This window comes from Panonychus citri, unplaced genomic scaffold, assembly GCF_014898815.1.
Source record: "Panonychus citri isolate SS breed McGregor unplaced genomic scaffold, ASM1489881v1 Contig00023, whole genome shotgun sequence".
NCBI classification, from domain to species: Eukaryota; Metazoa; Arthropoda; class Arachnida; order Trombidiformes; family Tetranychidae; genus Panonychus; species Panonychus citri.
This window is the reverse complement of record NW_026515428.1, coordinates 1,025,891-1,047,285: the sequence shown is the minus strand read 5'-3', so window position 1 is coordinate 1,047,285 and position 21,395 is coordinate 1,025,891. Positions and strand designations below refer to the sequence as shown.

The 21,395-nt window shown below is 28.8% G+C and overlaps 1 protein-coding gene across 2 annotated transcripts; it reads right to left on the bottom strand.

Annotated features, from left to right (window-relative positions):
* Window positions 1-14,085: 14,085 nt before the first annotated feature.
* Window positions 14,086-18,683, bottom strand: LOC128395746 (putative uncharacterized protein DDB_G0282133). Of its 2 annotated transcripts, XM_053356233.1 has the most exons (5): window positions 17,959-18,682; window positions 17,477-17,755; window positions 16,027-16,557; window positions 14,884-15,933; window positions 14,086-14,640 (listed from the first exon to the last, which is right to left on the bottom strand). In XM_053356233.1, the coding sequence occupies exons 1-5, from the start codon at window positions 18,326-18,328 to the stop codon at window positions 14,213-14,215; spliced, it is 2,658 nt and encodes an 885-aa protein (XP_053212208.1). In that variant the 5' UTR covers window positions 18,329-18,682; the 3' UTR covers window positions 14,086-14,212. The 2 variants fall into 2 exon arrangements, with proteins under 2 accessions (XP_053212208.1, XP_053212200.1); XM_053356225.1 differs by having other exon boundaries at window positions 14,884-16,557; window positions 17,959-18,683.
* Window positions 18,684-21,395: the final 2,712 nt, after the last annotated feature.

Here is a 21,395-nt window from a genome sequence, read left to right as displayed (position 1 = left end):
AGAGATAATTTTTTGTTTCTATCTTTTTGTACTCTCATGATAACATGATGATGGAAACAATAACTGACCAACAAGTTATAATAATAATCTCTCTTGATTAATAGTCTCTCTCTCTCTCTCTCATCCTCATCACCTCTGAACCTTTTATCATGTAAACAACTCGATGAACTTTTCTATTTCCCTTCCTGATCTGGTTTCCTTGTTTCACTGAATCAACTCCACCCAACATGATAATCTGAGGGATTCATTGGTGATCATCATTATTTCCTGTCCTCCCCCTCATCACCTCAACCATGATGATGATGATGATGATTGGATTTATCATTTACATTTACCAACAATTATGATTCAGATGATGAGAGATTTCAAATTATCATGAACTTTATTTTTTCCTGAAATTCATGGTGAGTGTCATTATCACCAATCATTGACATTGTACTGAACTTTTTTCCCTCTCTCTCTCTCACATAACTTAATTGTTGACAATCAAATATCATTGATAAAGGTTGAGAAAATTTTTCAATCATAATTGTAGCAAACAAATTGATCATCGAGTGATAATTACTTACGACACAAAGTTTTTTCATCTCATTCATACACATAATTAACTAATTATAACAATCAACTGAAAATTGATTTGATTACTTTCAATGTATGAGTTTATCTAATTGCTTTGTAACAATTAACCACAAGAAAAAAGCTTTATTGTTGTTGATTACATTTCTCATATTGGTCAATTGTTGAAATGGACTTAAATTGTTTGATTGTTGATGATTAACTTTAATCAACATGAAGAAGACACCCCAAGGTTGATGTGTGGTTGATTCTGTGAGTGTGTGTGTGTTTTTGGTGAAATTTCATCTGAATTTCTGATTCTTGATCATTTTCTTGATTCTCAATAATCTAATCCACACCAAGGTCAGTTCAAAGTTATTATTATTATTATTATTATCACTATGATTACTTTGATTATTATCAAGTGTAATGTGTGGGATTTAACAGCAAACAATTTAGTTAACTAAATTAGGAATTGTTGATTACAATTGTGTGTGTTTTATTATTGTTGTTTTATCATGACATTGAATTACAATTTGGTAACTTCAGTGTGATGATCAAATGATTAACCATCATCATCTTAATGATGATAATATTACAAAATTTTCATCTCTCAATGATAACAATTTAAGTTAATTGTTTTAAAAAAAAAGTTTCTCTCTTTCAATTAAATTATCTAATTAGTAAATGTCCTCAAATTATTGAGTTGGTTGATTTAATGATGATGATCATCAAACTTTAAATTGTATTAATAATTTTGGGTAGAAAAACAATTTATGATGAGCTTGATTGTTTATGGTTTAATTGTTGTTGTTATTGTGAAAGGTTAATTGTGATTAACATAGGAAGAGGATAAATCATCAGGAAGTTAATATATTTTAGATTTTAATTGTTGTTAGTATTGTTAATTGTTTCCATTGAAAGGAAAACAAAAAATCAGGAAACTTTTTTACTTTTTCTTTGGTGCTGCTTGATGATGATGATTAAACTTAATCATAAATACACTAATCATTTTAATTGTTAACAAGTTAATTGCTAATAACATTGAGAGATGAACAAAAAGTTTGGTTGAACATTACAAATTAAAGGCAAGTGATTTATTCACAATTAAATTTTCTTCCAATTGATTATCTTCTTGTTTTTTTTTCATCGATTTTAATTGTGATTACGATGAAAAGCACGATTAACAACAATTAACCATTTTTTGATCTTTCCAAACAAATCAGAAGCTGATGGAAAGTTAATTGTTGTTGAACAGTGAAACAAATTAAATGTCAATCATTAAAGAGAGAGAGAGAGAAAAGAAAAGCAGATCAATAGAGAAAAAAAATTCGAAATTAATATTAACCAATATAAAAGTTTTCGAAACTTTTTTCGTGAAGGAAAGTTTCTTTTCGCCGTTCGCTGTCCTTTGAGAATCGAACAACGAAAAAAACAACAACAATTAAATGTTCAATTGTAAATTCAACCCAATGTTCAACGTTGATCTTGAAAGGATTATCGTTAATTGCGATTGTATTTTACCTTCAATCTTGTATTAATCATTAATTTTAAGTTCGTAATTGTTGTTATAAGTTTTTCTTTCCTTACATGATGTTGGTGATGATGATGAAGATGATGATGATGATGATGATGATAGTTAATGGTGATGAATTCAAATGCCAGGAAGATGAGGAAGGATAAATGAATAATAATCAGTTAACCGTAATTGTGATTAAATTGTTATCAAAGATGAAAAGAGAAATCAAATTAACGGATGATAACCTTGATTATCGGTTAAGCCTTCATTATGTCAGGGTAATTTGATTAGTTGTTTAATTTCATTGATTATCAATAATTTAACTCTCAACCATTCAATATAATCAACTCCCTTTTAATTGTACTGATTAGTATTGATTGTTAATCATTATCGGTTACATAATTATTATTATAACAAAAAAAACAGATCAACAGGAAAATGAAACAATTTTTATTTCCTCTTTTTCTTATGTAATATCATAACAATTAACTTAATTATTTGACCAATTGGATTAAGAAACTTTGATTCTTACAAACATGATCAACTATTAATTGCTTTGTAATCAACGTTAATTTGATTAGAAACTTTTTAATCATTGATTAACCTTGATTAACTTGATTTTCCTTTGGCAAAGTTTGTTTTTTATATCAAATTTTGTTTACTTTCAATGTCACAACGATTCACGATAATTAATTGTAATTAATTAACTTGATTGGTAAATTTTCGTAATCGTGTTAATTAGAGGTGCTTATTAAATCACAATTAATCTCATTGATTAATCAATTTAAGAAGAACAAAAAAAATCTCTTATACATTAACCTTGATTTCGTTGGGACGATAATTTAATTGCGTTTAAATTTCCTCAGTAACTAATCCTCCGCATCTCTTGAACAATTAACTTAATTGCCAAGTGAATAATATTCAACAAAGTTAATTTTAAACTAATCAATTTTCATGATTCTCTCACTCCAATATTTGGTTAATTGTCTTTTAATTTAGATCTAAATTGCTAAGAAAAGTCACCATTCAATCAATAATGTGCGAGAAAAAGTTTTAATCAATTTAATCTGGAAGATTGTTAATCGTCATCATATCATGTTAATGATAAATACAAGATGATACAAGATGATACTTTGAAGATGATGATGATAATAGTGATAATCAACAGGAAGTATTGTCAGAATTCATTATTAGTATCATTAGATGAGGTGTTTGTCATTCACGTTATCATGAACCAGAATTAACGGTTAAAAGGGTTTTCATCAATTCCTAATTTAACCTGGAATATAATGAGGTGATGATGAAGATGATGAAGATGAAAAAAAAGGGTATACCTTTCAATTATGAATAAAAGACATCACCATCATCATCATCATCTCTATCCAGGTAAGATGATAAATAGAAAGCTAATGATGCAAGAAAATTAGAGAGACATGATATCATTGTCATTCTATCGAATGGAAAAGATGAGGAAGATGATAACCAAGTGATATCTCTCTCTTTCTCTCTCATTATATTCACATCATCTCACCTTTCATGATGATCATCAACATCGGTATAATATTAGAGTCTAAACTCATAAAAGGTAATCGTTGATCGAGAGAGAGAGAGAGAGAGAGAATTGAAGAAAAAAATTTCATCATCGATTATCAGTTCTCATCCCTTTTTATATATTATCATCATGATGAACATGATGATAACCTTGATATTGGTAATTGTGAATACAGAAAAAAAAGTAAATCTTTATAATCATAACATATCCTGGATCATCATTTATCTGAAATGGATTAAGATTAACATGTAACAATATTGAAGGTGTAATTGATAAGGAAATGATTTTGAAAAATAATATTATTCAAATTGTTTTTTTTATGATTAATTTAAAAATCTAATGATTAAAATTACAACAAGACTTGATTAACAAGGAGTCAACTCCCTGAAATAAGTTCAGTTATCATCATGACAATAACTGAACTTTTATCTGACATTTCAGGAAGTTACCTGTCACCAATGTTATAATCAAAATGATCACAATATTATTATTAACATTGTCTTTTTATCAAGAGAGAGAGAGAGAGAGAGAGATGAAGATGATGACGACAATAAAGGTGATGACCAAGCCCAACATGATGAAATGTCATGATGATGATGGGCTTGGTTCATCATCTTATTGATATTTCAAAATAATTGTTCATTTTGATTGTTAAAATTTTTGATGGAAACATTTTTTTTGTTGTTGTTAATTGTCATCCCAACAATTAACTGTCATTGGTGATGATGTTAATTAACAAACCTTATCATGATAAATAACTGTAAATTTATTTCCTCAGTGATTTAATCATTATAATAATAATCAGAAAGTTTCAACAATTGTAAACTTTCAACACTTAGTTAATTTTTGTTGTTGATAATTGTTATCGATTTGATTTAATCATCAAGTTGAGTGTTTCATTGTCCTTGAATTTTGATTATACAATTTAATTTCACACCATTAGGTCAAGTTTATTATTATTGATTTGTACAAATAACTGTTGATTGTTTGATAAACGATAGGATAAGAATAAAAAATAGATATAAAAAAAACTCTATCGATTAAATTAGTTGATTAGCTTTCGAGAGTTTTTTTTTCACTCAACAATTAATCCCTAATTTCACCTGAAAATTGAGGTGATAAGAATTCATCATCATGAATTCAGGGGAGATTTGAAATCTATTACCTAGATAACAGTTTTCTCCTTCACTTTGACCGTGAAATTGTTTCACATCAAGAATCGTTTATCTAATCATTTCGTTGGAACGAAAAAAAAAAGTTTCAAGCCAACGATCAGAACGAAATAAGATAAATAAAGAGGGAGAATTTATTTGTCTCACTTGAAGATAATCATCATTATTTGCTTTCGAATTGACAATTATTATTATCTTCATGATAATCCATCGTTAGGCTTAATGATAACAGTTTGTCAATCGATTTAAATTCATTAAAGAGAACGAAAAGTTTTCCTTAAGAAAAAAGTTTCTCTTCCATGATAATTGTTCAAATTGATTGTCTTCTCGTTCTGATATTAATTAACAAACAATTAACTGATTGTTTGTTGGCGAAGAAAAATTTTCTATTGAAGGTTAATTGTTAAGGGAAACAATAATTTATTAATTGTTAGAGTGAGTGGATGTTTCTAACGATTTGATTAAAAATCATTAGGTGTTAGTTTCATGGTTATCATTGGGACTCGTGATGATTTATTCAAATCATCATCATAATCATCAGCACGCCTGCACGTACATAGATGTATTCATAATAATATATAACTGAATTAACTTAATTGAAAACTCAAATAAACAAATTGTTCATTTGTTTACCTTCAATTTGATTGGAAAAAAGTTTTTTCTTTCCATTGAAAAGTTAATTTAGTTTAAATTGTTTGAAAACTAACAGAAAAAAAATGTTAATTTCATTGTGAAGGACAATTAACACCAAACACAATTAAATCATAATGATGATGTTTATGATTAGTTAATGGTTGACATTGATTTACATTGATTATTAAATCATCTTTAAAGTGTTAATGTGCCAATGAAGTTTATTTAATCATGAAGGATGTTGATTATTATAATCAACAATTAACTTTTATCCTTCAATTAACTTTTACCTAATGGCAATTAACCAGGCCAATGGTAATGTGTGTGTGTGTTGATTTGTTGCTAATAGTTAATTAATCACAATTAAATATTGATCAACAAAAACAAAAACAAAAACATTGATACAAATTTTTAAATTGTTGATCAATAATTGTAATTAACTTGACTAACTAAACTGATTGGTTAATTGTTTCAAATATTATTGATATAATATGATTTTCAAATGATAATCAGGAAATGATTAGTTTAAATTAAAATTGTGTCTCTTTAATTTTTTGTTCATTCAACTAATCAACAATTGATCATAACTGATTGTGATTAAGTTGTTGATGATAATTGTTGACCCAACCTTGTTAACTGTTGTGATTAATTCAACAACAACAATTAACTATAACATATATATATATATAATTAGTTGATTGTGTTGGTGTTGATTTTTAGTATTAAGATGAAACAAAAAAAACTAAAAGTGACCTAAAAATGGCCTTCAAATTGGTTGATTAATATGGTGACCACTTCCTGGACTTTTGTAGCAATTAAATGAATTAAAAGTGAATTGGAATCAACATTTTTTTTCATAATAATTTAAATGATTGTTAATCAGTTGATTCAGTTTGATAAATAAAGTGAAATTGATTGGGATTAAGGGTAGATAGTGAGAGAGACTTGATCATCATCATCATCATCATTGAAAGTAAGGTGAGGCTAAGAGATGATGATGATGAAAATGATGATAAGATTTAAATGGGAAAGAGATGATTAAGATTAAGATTAACATAGACCTCCAACAGTTAGAGTTGATTAATTTGGTTGATTATTTCTGAAGGCGAAAATGAGAAATTATCAAAATGATTTAACGGATTATGGAAAAGAAATGAATCAAATTAAAGTAAAACAAAGTAAATTAAAAAGGTGAACAATTAAATTTAATAGAAGAGAAAATTTTTATATTTTTCTTCAAAGAGATAAACAAATTATTAATATTATATAATCACCTTTAATCTTTATCCCTCGTGATGATGATGATATTGTTTTCTCTTCCTTTACCTATTGGATTAACAATAATTTGTCTGATTTTAATCATTAAACAACAATTGAAAATTGTTAACAATCAAAGTTAACTGGAAAAACCATCAACCATTTCAAGTAACCAAAGCATCATTGCCATTCAATGTTATGGGCTCATCATCATCATCATCTTGTTATCATCTACCCTGTAAGTGCTCAGGTAAGTTCATTACAGGTCATTTCTGGTTTGTTGTTGATGATGAGGAGAGTGTTGTTGTTAGTTTTAATCTTTCTCTCTTTCTCTTTTTCTTTCTTTACTAAAGGTGTGTTACCTGTAGCTAATGTGATGGTTACTTTATCCTCTGTTATTGTTGTACTTCCATGCAGAGTCCAAGCTCTTGTTAGGTTAATAATGAGTAAGTTAACCAGTCTCTCAGTCATCTACCTGTGTGCATGTGTATGTGTTGGGTTAACAGGTAAATAACAGTATGTCAGTTTTATTTTACCTTTTTTCATGATAAACTTGTTTTTGTTTCTTAATTTTCAATCCGCTATCATTAAGATTTAAGATAATCACTAGTATATATAAGTGATCACACTATATTATATATCCAGGAAAAGGGTGGACACTTTTGGGAAGGTCTCTAGAGAGAGAGAGAGAGAGAGAGAGAGAGAGAGAGAGAGAGAGAGAGAGAATTTTAAGAAATTAAGAAGAAAATGAGAAAAAAGTGAAAGAGAAAAAATTATAAAAAGAGAAATCATTTGATTGACAGTAAAGGGAAAAGATGATGAGGTGAAGGTGGAAAAAAATATATAAATGAAGATGCGGAAGATAATTATCATCATCTTATTATATTGTTAATGAATAGAGAATAATAATAAAAAAATGATGACAATTAAAAACTTTGGCATCTTAATGAGAGAGAGAGAGATGAATTTTTTTTATTCTTTTATTCAATTCTGATGATGAGGATGCTAATGAAAAAAAAACTCATGATGATGAGAAAACAAAACAAAGACAAAGCTACAACCTCCTAGGTCATTGTATTGTTACAAACATGATGATAATGATGATGATGATTATCACAGGTAAAATGATATACCTCATCATCATTATCTTCATTATCTTGACTCCATTAAATTTAATTCACTAACCCGTATATGAAGTTGATGTGATAAAATTGAGTAACAAACATACATTTACATGGTCCACCATTGGTCATCATGATGATGAATTAGCATATCATTAAAATTGGAATTCATTGAATGAAGAGAGAGAGAGAGAGAGAGAGAGAAAAGTTTATCTAAATTGATAAATTTGATTGTTTAAATGTGAGAGTTTAAATTAGTCACGATAATGAATCAATCTGATTACATGATGATAGAAAATGAAAGTTTCCAAATGTTTAAGATTAGTAGTGGAAAAAAATGATCTCCTTCTGGGAGATTTTCATTTATATGCTCATGATATTCAAGAGATAACATGGGATCAAATTGTTGATGATGATAACATAATGATGATGATTAACCTGATCAAGTTAATCATCTGATAAAAGTTTATGAAACCAGTGAAGTTGAACCAGTTTCAGGATGAAATTAACAAAGGAGATTGAGGTGAGTTTTAATAGTATGACCATTTCAATGTAATCGTAATTGTAATCATCTTCAACTGAGTAACATTTACACTCTCTCATCTTTATCTTCATCTTCATCCTTCATCTTTCTCTTTCTTTCACAAAAAAAAGAAGGAGCAACATTATCATCATTAAACTGAGAAGAGAAAACCAGTTCATCATCATTTCAATTCATTTTTTTACGTATACACTTTGAGTCCTTTCACTTGTCCAAAGAATTTTTTTTTCTCCTTCTTCTTTTTCACCAACAACAAGTTCTGCACTTGATATCATGTCTTTGAAAAGATAATCTCATCATCTTATCATCATCATGATACAATTTCAAAGTTAAATTTCAAGTTTCTTCATCTATTGTCCAGGGAGAGAGAGAGGGAGATAAGGAGACATTGATATTACCTATGAATTCATTGATAACAATAGATTCATATTGCTGATTGTGATTCTTATTTGTTGATTGAGTTCAGATTTTTTTTTCTCGTTCCCTGAAACATATTACATGGTAATCAGTGTTTCCAATGGTAATTTCATGTTCTCATCATTTAGTAGCTGATTAAATGGTCATCAGTTGTTGACCTTTCATTAAATTGCTACCAATTGCTTCACTAATGATGATAATGATGATGATGGTTATTATCATCATGATATTACAATGTGAATATTAGTTACACAGTAACCTTATCATGGAAATGATTAGTTATCATGAAAAGGCCAATAAACTTGGAAATCAAAATGATTAGGAAAAAATTTCTCTCTCTTTCTATTACATTTCTTACCTTTTCTGTTTTAATTGTGACAACAATTAACTAATCACTCATTCGTTAAGGGAAAGTGTAATGAAACTGAAAACCCATCACAATCATGAAATGTTTTGATTGATATGGACAACAATTAACTTTCAAGTGATTAATTGACCGGTACCGATAATCATTAAGCTTGATTACTTTTATTTTTTTTCTTCTCATTTTCTCAACAATTAATTAATTGTCCAATTTTAATCCTTTATTTATGTGGTTAAATTTTATATAATTGATTTGTACACTTGGATTGATTAATAGGAACTGATATTAACCAACAATTTAATAATTGTGTGTGTACGTTTATATGAATATTAATCATTTATTTAAATTGTTTACTGGTTAAATCAATTTGATTCAACTGAATTAACTCATTCAATTGTTTAAACACTGATCATATTTAATTTTGTTATTGAAATTTCCAGTAAATTTGAACAATTTACCATTAATCAAATTGATGCTTTAGATTATAAACTAAATTCACTTTCAATTTTTAACTATACAGGTATAATTAACTACAATTAATGATGATTAACCACGATGATTAAATTGCTGTTTTTACTTAAGTCTTTGATCAATGAGCAATTAAGATTATCAATGTAACGATTAGCCTTATCTGGATTAAGTGATGAGAACCAATGTTAATCTTAGAGAGGAAAATTTTCTAATCCAAAGTTAATTGTACCCGAACAATTAAAAGTTTAATTGTTTCGAACAATTAACTCTTACCGATTGACAGAACTTTTTAGAACATTTCTGTCCTCGAACTTGTTTCGAACCAATTTCGATATCGTAGCGTAATCAGAGATTTCGAGTCTGAAAAAAAGTAACGAAATGTTCATTACATGAATGGATTAACATGGAGAAAAATCAAAAACTTTAATCTGTTGAGATTAAAGAAAAGATTGAAATTAGATATTTACCTTAAGGCTGTTTTCCAAGTTAATCATGGAGATGATGATGATGATGATGATGGGAAATCACATCATCATCTATGTGGTCAAGATAATAATAGTTAATCTTAAACGATGACCTTCACAAATGAGATTTATCTTTGTCATTGATTGAAAACGAAAGATGAAAAAACTTTTTGTTGAAGAAAAAAAAAATTATTTTTCTCCATTATTTTTACTCACCTTTTCTTACCTATGGTGAACATTTTTACAGGTAATTCTTGAAATAGAAGATCATTTTTTTTCATCATCTTTGTAATAAAGAAGAAGAAAAAAAAATTCTGAGCTTCATTTGGTTCTTCTCATCAATTTATTTACCTTTATCTTCATTTTCATCATCATAATCATCAACCTCCTCTTTTAACATTCAATTGAACATTTTGATTGATCAACGAATCAACATTTCTGTCCATAGACTTTACCTGTTAATCTCAGTGTTTGATTGTCATTTAAACTCCCACGATGCTTCAATTATCATCATGTTAACCTATGGGAATTTCCCTGAACTTTTTTTCTTCATCTCTACTGAACAATTTAAAATCAGAATTGTTGTTGATTCCAATCAATCATTCAGAGAGAAATTGAGAGAGAGAGATGAAAGTTTTTCTATGTTTTCGTCCTGACGAAAAGGTTTTATCTTAAATCGTTGTTAACTTAATTGTTGTTTCAATTGATTGAAATGAATTTGTGTTAATTGTTTCAACAAATTGTCTGTCATTAATTACTAATTCATCATCATTTACTTGAGTGTTGTTTTCATGAAATAAAGGAAAATAAATTAAATCTGATCTTTAAATTAATACGACAAAACTAAATTGAAGGTTAAATGATCTATGGGATCTTAAATTGTTGCAGTTAATTATGATTACAGACAATTTAAACCTTGAAGATTAGCTCAATCATCAAGGTAATCATAATAATGATCATCATCACATTAAATTAATCAACAATTTAAAGTAACAAACTTGATTACTTAGAGTAACAATAATAATCCTATGATTAAAATTAACTTAACCCTATTATCACCGTTGAATTACAATTAACTTGAACAATTAGCAGAGTAACAATTAACTTGCCAATTTAATTTGATCATTAGAGGCACAGGAACAAAGTTAAACAATTAACTTTTTCCTTTGTAATAATAATGATATTATTATTATCAACTCGATGAAACAATTAAGCTCAAGGTTAATAACAATTTAATCAAATCTAATTTAAACTATATCTTTATTAAATTAACTTAATCAACTAAATTGATGATAATGAAAATCATTGATATTCTTGATTGTTACAACAAGGTATTGAGATGATTAAAGGTTACAATTGATTGTGATTGTTGATTGACCTAATAAATGAAATAATCACGATTAGTGAAATGATTTAGTAAATGATAATCATAATCAAGAGATTGAGAAATGAACAAAAAAAATCAGTTAATCAATGTGATTGAGTTGATTATGATTAAACGATTATATTAATTGTAGATTGGTAAAAAATTTTCTCCCAATCAAAATCATATTAATCAATCAGTTCTGATTGTTTGGTGGTGTTATTAGTTAATTTTAATTGTTGGGTTAAGGTTGTAGGTTAAATTGTTTACCAAATGATTAGTGGCTAAAAAATAAAATCTTAATCAATCTTGATTTAGTTACTAATTGTTGGCCGATATTAGACTCTCAAGGTTGGTGAAAATTAAATTAATCTTTTAAAAGTTTCTTCATTTTTGTTTACAGTTAATAACAATTAATTGTTGCAATTTTGTTTACCGTTCATTAGTAATGGTGATTAGTTAATAGTGATCAGGGTTATAGATAATTGATCAATATGATTTTGAGGAGAATCAGTTAATTGTCAAGGTAAATTATTGGGAAAATGAATAATTAGTTTTGAGTTTTAATGGTCAAGCAATTTGAATATAACAATGGTCATTATTTTACGTTTAATTAAAAGCCTCCGCTTGAGAATTAAGTAATTAACTAAACAATTAACGATGATGAAGTTAATTTGAGAATTGAATTGAAAAGTAAAATTGAAAGTTGTAAAGGTCAAATGATTTTAGAGATGATGAAGATAATCAGGATTCGGAAGTAAATGAATGGAAGATGAGATTGACCGGTGAAAACAGATTCTAATCAAAGTGTCACAAAGAATTGAAGGTGAAAAAAAATAAAGAGAGAGAATTGATCATGATGAAAATGTGAAGGTTCGGAAAATGGGAAGGATGATAATGATGATCATTTAGTGAGAGAGAGAGAGAGAAGAAGATGAAAGGGAAGAGATGATGACCGGTGTAACGAGATTTGGTTACTTCATGTTCAGACTGAACATAGAACAGGAAGAAAAAAATTCCGATTGAAAGAAAAGTTGAAACAATCTTTTTGTTTCTTTCAAGTGAACTTCATCTTCATCTTCATCTTCATCCTACTCATCATCATCATCATTTTCATCCCTCTTCACCTTCATATTCATGAAGAAAAGGGCAAGTGAACTGAGAGAGAGAGAGAGAGAGAGAGGACTGATGAGGATGATGAGCAGATGATGAGGATAAGGAAGAAATGAAAATTTATCGTCTAAGGGGTTAGAGGTCAAATCATGTAAGTGACCATAAAGTATGAAAAATGAAAAGGTTTACAAAAAGTTTGATGATGTAGCTTAATATTGTAAAGGAAACGGAAACGGAAATGATGACCAGTAAGTAGAAAAACTTTTTCTTCTCAATTTTTCATCAATCACGAAGTTTAATCATCATCGTCAATTTTTATTGGAAATTTTAACTTTTTCATTATCCATATTTAAGTGATCATGATGAGATTATCATCTTCCCCCACCGGGTAACCTGTTTTCTTGAATCAATCAAAAGTCAATGACACATCAGATAAACAAGTTATTAACACAGAATTATCATCATCATCATCATCATGGTGGATTATTAATATTCAGGTAGAAGAGAAAATAAAAAGATATTTTTTCATTACCTTGAGAAAATTTTCTCTCTTTTCTATTTACAATACAATTCTTAATGTTTACAATTAAATTAAATTAATGACCATCAATGTGAGTTTAAAATTAACGATTAGCCTCAATTAACCTTGGATGATTTGATCAGAAATAAAAACAATCATCACCATGAAATCATCACCAGAATTTGAATCATGTTCAAGAAAATCAAGAAGAAGAAAAAAAATAAACATTTTATTTATTTATCTCTCTCTCTTTTTTAACTTTTCTTTAACACTGAATTCCAATGATGATAACAATTAGTTGATTGTAAGTTTATCAATAGATTCATGGTGATGATTAAAAAATGAACTTCCTGATGACAGTCTTGAAATTTTCCTGATAATTATAATCATGAATCGAAATCAGAAAATTTGGAATCAAGAAAAAAAAATCCTCATTGATTGTCAAGGGTTAAGTTCAATTGGGATATATAAAGTTACCTGATTATTATCATCAATCAATTTATTATCATCATTGATTAGGACAATGAACGGTTTTGATTATTATCCTCGTGGTCTAATCATCAGGTAGGAACTGAATCTCATTCAGAACTTTTTTTTCCACCTCCGAAAAAAAAAGTAAACAAATGCTATTAAAAGACTAAGATTGTTATTAGAAAACAGGAAAAGACTTTCATGTCTACTTCCTTGTTTTCATCTTCATCTTCATCTTCATCTTCATCCTTATCATCATCTCTATCAAGAAGATAATCAGCTTGATTGGAACTTGTTACCAGTGGATTTAAGGTGAAATTTGAATAAATTGGTTAGTTAATTGTGAATCCATTGAGGTTAACAATTAGTCTGGCCTTCTAATTGTTTACATTCATACAGAAAAACAAAATCAATCAAATGATTATGATCAAGTTCAGACAGAGATTAACATACATAGAGAGAGAGAGAGAAACAATTAAATTGTTACAATTAAGAAGAGAAATTGATTTGATAAGTAAATCATTTCAATTGGTTTTGATTGGAAAAAATTAATTAAGTTAATGTTATGGTTTTGTTATATTTTGTGCACTGAACAATATGATGAAATATTAAATGATGATACAAGGTAAATATTAAAAGTATGATGCTAATTACAATATGATTAACAAGATAATTAAGATTATCCTCTCAAAAAGGGGTCATTTTGTTTCTTGTTAATTGTTGATGAACTTTTGGCTTCCTTTTTCTCAGAAGCAACGAATCGAGGTGTTTCATGATAATTAGAATCATTAGAATCACTTGAAGAATCATTTCCATCTTGATTATAATCTGATTGTGATAAATTGACATAATTTCCTTGATTGTGATTTCTCATGTTACCCATTGATTTAATTGCTTGATTGTTGTCATCCTCTTTTCCTCCGATATAATCAACTTCACTTGAATCATATCCTTTAAATTGATTTGCTTTTTTCTTACGATTTGAAATCAATGGATTATCAATATATCCTAATGTTGATGATGATCTATGATTATTATTGTTATTAATTGTTGATTGTAATGGTAAATCGTATTGATTTGATACTAATCTAGGTCTCCTTGTTGATCCTGGTCCAAGTATATGCACAATATTTGATTAGTTTGATTATCAATTGATAATTTAAGAGAAAAAGAAAATTGATCAAGTTAAATGTTAATCAGTTATTAGTAAATTGGGATAAGGTGAATTAGAATCCTTATAGTTTGGAGAGAGTTTGACAATCAAACAATTAGCAAATTTCTTCAGGGATCAGATAGATTTTAGAATCTCAACAATTAACAAGGTATTCGTTTATTAACCATGCAAATTACCTTGATAATTACGAGTCTCTCCATCATAATCAACGGAAGGTTTCACTCCATTGAAACGATTCCTATTATTTAGATTGTTCATTTGTCCAGCAATTTGCCGATTATTATGATTGTTATGAGATCGATGGTGATTATCTTGTTTTCTAGTATTTTGCTTCGAGTCATAAATTGGATCTGGTGTATAATCAACACCCGGTTCAACATCATTCTGACGATCAGAATTAGCTGAATGTCCACCGAAATCTTTTAAATCTTCACCTCGATAACCTGAACGTCCAAATGATCCTGGTCGATATCGACCTGACTGATCATTGAATCGATTTAAATTAGAACCTCGTGGATACGAAGGTGTTGTTTGTCCTTTAGAATATCGAGAAGGTTGTTCACCATTAGAATCATAATCAGTTGATTCATCTGGAGATGAATATGCACCATTTCGATAGCGATTATATCGAGGAGTAGGCGATGGTGGTGAATCCCCACGAAGACGCCGAGAATCTTGATTCTGATTCAGGCCACTTTCACCCGAACCATTATCATTATAATCGTAATCTTTTCCACCAGTATCACCGACATTATTATTTGCATTGTAACCAATGTTATCGTCAAATTGATTTTCTTGATTATTTCTAGTCGGTTGATCGTAACGATTTGGTTTACGTTGGTTATTATTAACATATTGTTGATCAATTTGTTTACGTTGATTGTTGTTGTTGTTATATTTGTTAACTTGAGGTAATCGACGATTATTATTAGCATAAGCACCACGATTACCGTTACTTGTTACTGGTTGTTGTTGTTGTTGATTGTAACGGTTGTTTTGATAGTTTGGAACCACTGGTTGATTGTTGTTGTACTTTTGTAAATTCTTATTTACCGGAGTCTCAGTTGATGGTTGATCTTCATCAGCATTTCCACCAGAATTGTTATCATAATCGTAATCAGGTTGAGCTGAAGATTCTTCTTGTTTCTTGTTTTTTTCCGCTTCCTTTTTCTGCTGCTCTTCAATTGACTTTTGAATATCATTCAAATCTTGTTGACTTAAAATACCTGGTGGAAATAAATCACCGGGAAAATTAGAGTTTTGAAAATTTTGAAAAGAAGCTAAATCGGGATCATTAGCAGGATCACCACCACTCTCACCTCCGTTTCCAGCTCCATTATCAGCGGTTCCATCTTCAGCGCCAGTATCACCACCTTCATTACCTGTTCCACCATAATCGGGTTGAACTGATTCATCTTGACCATTCTCATTATTACCAGAAGCCCCTTCGCCATCACCCTCACCAGTACCATCATTTGTTTCCTCATTAGAACCATTATCATTGACACCTTCATCTTCACCACTCTCACCACCAACAGGACCCTCTCCTCCTCCTCCACCTCCACCTAATCCACCACCTTGACCATCATTATACCCTGGATTTATACCCAATCCTGCAACATCCGGTGATCCAATCCCACCACCCAATTGATTATAACCATTAACATTGTTACCACCCCCTCTTCTCGCTCCAAATCCAATATTCTGTCCATTAAGATTATTTAATCCATTTGCTAATCCAGGAGTATTCACTGGTCCATAATTTGGGTTAACACCAGGATAATTTGGATAACCAGGATAACCGGTAACCGGTTGACCGAATGGAGTTGGTGTTCCTGTGTATGGTGACCCTGAAAATAAAAACAAAAAGTGCAACAAACATGAAATGATATATATTATTTTTTTTGCTTCTTCTTCATATGCAATTAACAAACATTAACATGACATTAAAGAAGCAACTGTAACCATTAATTGTTATAGTAATCAAAAGATTAAAATTGTATAATATGTAACTTCCGTTTTCTAAATGAGAAACCAAATTATTACTGAACATATACTTTGATTATGGTAGAAGAGAAAAAAAAAACTTCAACTTGATTGTTGGAGAAAAAAAAAGTTTACCTTTGCTTTTCAAGGTTCGTTGTATTTATATGAATGAAAAAAAAAGATAATTTTAGTTAGTTAGTTAACTTAAATTACAATTAAGTTAAATGATTAACAAGAAAAAAGGTTCACAATCTTATATTATAAGTGGAAAAAGTTGTTACTCTTTGTTTACTAATTTACTCAACACAATCGGACGAAGTTGCTAATTATTAAATATTGTCAACTATTGACTTTCCAATGAAGGATAATTGAAAAAAAAGAGACTAATTAACAATTAAAAGTCCAATTTATGTGATGTAATAAATGGATACCTGAAAGATTGATTGTAATTCAATTGATTTGAATGAATGTTGATCAATTGTAGATCAAGTTTACCAAAATTGGATGTGACATGTAATTGGTAAGAAACGGAATAAATTAATTTCTTTCATTGAGACAGTTAAAATCTTAATTAACCTTTTAGAATATGAGTCAACAAATTAATTAAAGTAATTTGATTTAACTTGTGTAGGGGGTCAACAAGGTTAATCAATTGAGAACAATTAGCTAAATTGTCTGGAAAGATCACTTTCCATATGATCCATATAATTGTTAATCTTCATGTGAATCAGAATTGATTGGATTTGATTTGATTTGTATTACTTGTAAGGAGAAATTAATTACCTCCAGGTCCAGGGGTAGGAATGAAACCGGACAGTAAATCCAATGGACTTGACAATTGTCCTTGTCCTTGTTGATTGTTACCAAGTTGACCTTGAGGTCCACCAATTCCGTAACCACCTCCAGGCCTGAGATTATTATTCAATCCATTGGGTGAACCAGAAGGAGATCCACCGAAGGGTATTCCCTGAGGGAGAAAAGAATTGAATGGAACACCATAATTTGGATTGTAATTTGGTGTCACATTAGGTCCAAGTGTCGGTTGGAATCCGTTGGGTCGACCTAATTGTAAGAAAAGGCAATTAAATCACGAAAAAAAAAGTCAAAACAATTAGAAAACATCAATCAATGAACAAGAGACTATCGATACTTGAACATTGATTAGTTTGGTTCGAAATCGAGAAAAAATCATCTCTTAAATTGTTCTTTTACTAATTTCTATTAGGATTTTATTAGAATTTCGATTAATTAGTTAATTGTTTTACCTCTTCCCCTGATGAATGGACTTTGGGCTTGTTCTTGACCAGATAGAATTTCCTTTGTTTCATTTGATTGTTTGGTAAATTTTCGCGATTGATTGTTGATCGATTTCGATGAATTTCCATCTCTAAATGAATCAACTGATTGTCTTGGCAATGGTGTTGTTGTTGACGATATAATATCAAAGATATTTGATGATTTCGAGGTTTTCTCTTTCACCGATTTACCTGTAGTCGTTAATGTCTTCATTATGGTCGCTGGAGTTGTCACTGGTTTCAATGGAATTGATTTAATTGTAGTTGTTGCCGTTGAATAGCACGATGAAGATGAGATGATGATAGAAAATAAAAGCGACAAGAACACCATGTAATCCATGATGATACCTCAAAGATGATGACGAACAATTATCCAAATAATTTTTCTCACTGGAAGACCATTGGATTTACACAATCAATCAATTGATTGATGATTAACTTTAACTGGACAATCAAAACTTTCGATGACCAATGGTAATAACGATTGATGTGATTTCTTCAATCTATTTGTCAAAACTAATATTCTGTCACACAATTTAACTAATAAGTTTTATATTCACACCAACAATCATTAAGAGTTTCAAACAATTAGATAAATTGTTACTCTATCATATTCACAAATTATGTGAGACACTTTGAGAGAGAGAGAGAGACAGGGAGAGAGTGACAAAGTGGGAGTGAAATATAATCAACAGGTAAAAGTGAAAACGATAGTTGATTAATAAAAAAAAAGTTTCTTACGAAAGTGAAGGTTAACTAATTATATATATAAATTGTTCAGCTAATGAATGAATTACTCAAGCAAATCATGAGCAATTGAAAGTGGTTAACAAAAGCTCAAAGACAATAATAAATAGACAACAATTAGAATCAAATATTAGAAGAAAAAAAAAATTCATCAAGAGAATACAAGAAGAAGAATCAACAATTAAGGAAGTTGATCAATTGTTCCAACAATTAATCCAACTCTCTCTTTCTTAATCGTGTGGACAATCAAAAATTAAACGCTTGGGATGATCAGGAAAATCAATTGAATCGTAACCCGAACCTAATTAATTGGTCCACTCGTGATTTAAATCATTGGTCATCTCAATAACAAACTCAATTGACCATTAATTTGATTACATTGAGCATTTAATGATCATTTGAAAGCTTCATTGATTTAATTAATGACCATGATTAGGGTTGATGTTTTTTTTTTGATTCTTTACTCAAAAAATTACTAAATAGCGTTAATTTGATTAACAATTGAATCTAGTTACTGTTTTTATGATTTACTATTAAATTTGGTTCCATTTTAATTTATTACGATTACAATGATTTAGTTAATTGTGAGAAAATTGTTATTTCAATTTTGTTTTTAACCCAAAAATCAAATTGTTGTTATTTCCTCATCTTGATTAGTTTACAATTGATTAATTAACGATTAATTGTTGCATCATTATTAATAAGATTTTTATTCAATTCTCTCGGAAAGTATTGAGAAAATTAAATTTAATTGTGATTAAAAAGATTTTGATCTTGAATTGATTAGTTTGGAGGTTGGGAAAAGCCAATCAGTTAATTGTAATAATAATTAACCAGTTAATTTATTACAATTAACGGTAAATTGTATCATATTTATTGGTAATAATTGTAATACTAATTTGAGACAATTAATTGTCATTGAATTTGATTCAACTATTAACCAGCCACAACAATTTAATTCCAATAGTTGATTAAGTTAAATATAAAGATTTTTTTTCTCTCTCTTTCCAAAGTTTTTAATTGTTGGTGTCACCAATTTGATTGTCGATATTTAAAGTAAATTGTTTACCTGAGGTTCTCGTGGTTAACAGGATATCCGCTCTTAATCAAGTAGCAATTAGTTGATTGCTTGATTGACCGAGCGAGTTAATTGTTCAAACAACAACAATAACAAACAAAGCTCGTGGTTAGTAAATCATAATAGTAAGTTGATTAAATTGTTTGATATCATTGTAATCAGCAAAAATCCCCAAGATGATTAACTAAATCATATTTTCATTCATTTCTTAATTACTAATGATTAACGTTTAATTTTAATTTCGCAAATCAAGGTTATCATTTCATCATATTATATATTAGATCAAGATGAATTAATTACTAAACAATTAACAGAAAAAAAAACTTTTTTCTATCATTTTAATTACTAACCATTTGTTAGTTAATTGTTGCCATTATGCTAATTGGTTATTTTAATTTTCTTGTCTACATAATAGTGATAATGATTATTTAATTGTGAACTTTAATTTTCAAGGGCAACAATTAACTGAAAGGTTGATTAACTCATTTGTTGATTAATCAAGTTTCCTATTAAATAAACTCATTTAAAATGAATACAAATTTACACATGTTACTCATCACAATTAACTTTAATTTAGTTTAAGTTGATTACAATTAACTGTTTTTTAATTATTGAAAATGAAAATGATTAACTTTCATTGATTTAATTGTAATCTCATTAAAGTTAATCATCAAGATGATTATACTTTTCAATACAATCTAAGAAAAAGTTAATTGTTTAATCAAAATTAATAGAAACATTGTTCACAATTAACTTAAAGATTCTCAATTGAAAGTTGATTTAATTTATTAATTCACAACAATTAATAGAACCAGTTTGTTGTTCAGTTAATCACTAGAGGCCTTTTGATTATCTTAACTACTGCTAACAATTTGTTGATTGTAACTAATTAACTACATGTAGAAAATGTTAAATTATCATAATTATTAGGGTGTTCGGGAGATAGCGCGCCTCACATACTTCTCTTCGAGGTAAATATTTTATATTCAGCTTAATTGTAGCTACATTATTACTGATAACTATTAGAAAAATTCGGAAGGATTGAGTAAGTATTTATTGAGATATTAAATTTTTCCCAGGTTTCGTCAGCGAAAATTCTTGAGTCCTTAAATGGTGACTTTCATGGAAATGTTCATAGAAATTTACAGAAAAAAATCTCATTCCAGAAATTTTAACACTGAGTTTATCGGCTTACTAGCTACCTATTCAGCTATCAAAATATTGTGTGTTCAGATTTTTACTCAAATTTTCTCGAGTTATATGTGAAATGTCCAATTTTGAGAATTTTTTGCCTGTTAGCTCCAATTTTCTTCAAAAATAACCTAAAACTTAATTATTTATAAACCTTACACTCTCTTTTTATAATTTGAGACCAATGTGGTTCATAGAAAGGGCAAACAAATAAGTTACGAAATGAAATCCTAATGGCCTATACATTGATCCTCCCCCCTCGAACTTTGACCTCAACCCATTAGCACAAAATGAGGAAAAAATCTTTTCTAAGTGGCCAAGTTTGTTCATTAATGATAGAAAATTCTATTCAAACTATAAAAACTTGCAAGTATAAGCTCAAACCAGAAAT

Coding starts and splice junctions, on each gene's coding strand:
- LOC128395746 (XM_053356225.1), bottom strand. CDS start 18,328: ATGGATTACATGGTGTTCTTGTCGCTTTTATTTTCTATCATCATCTCA. Junction 16,558..17,476: donor TCCTACCCCTGGACCTGGAG/GTAATTAATTTC, acceptor TTTTATTTTCAG/GGTCACCATACACAGGAACA. Junction 14,641..14,883: donor AGAGACTCGTAATTATCAAG/GTAATTTGCATG, acceptor TACTTGGACCAG/GATCAACAAGGAGACCTAGA.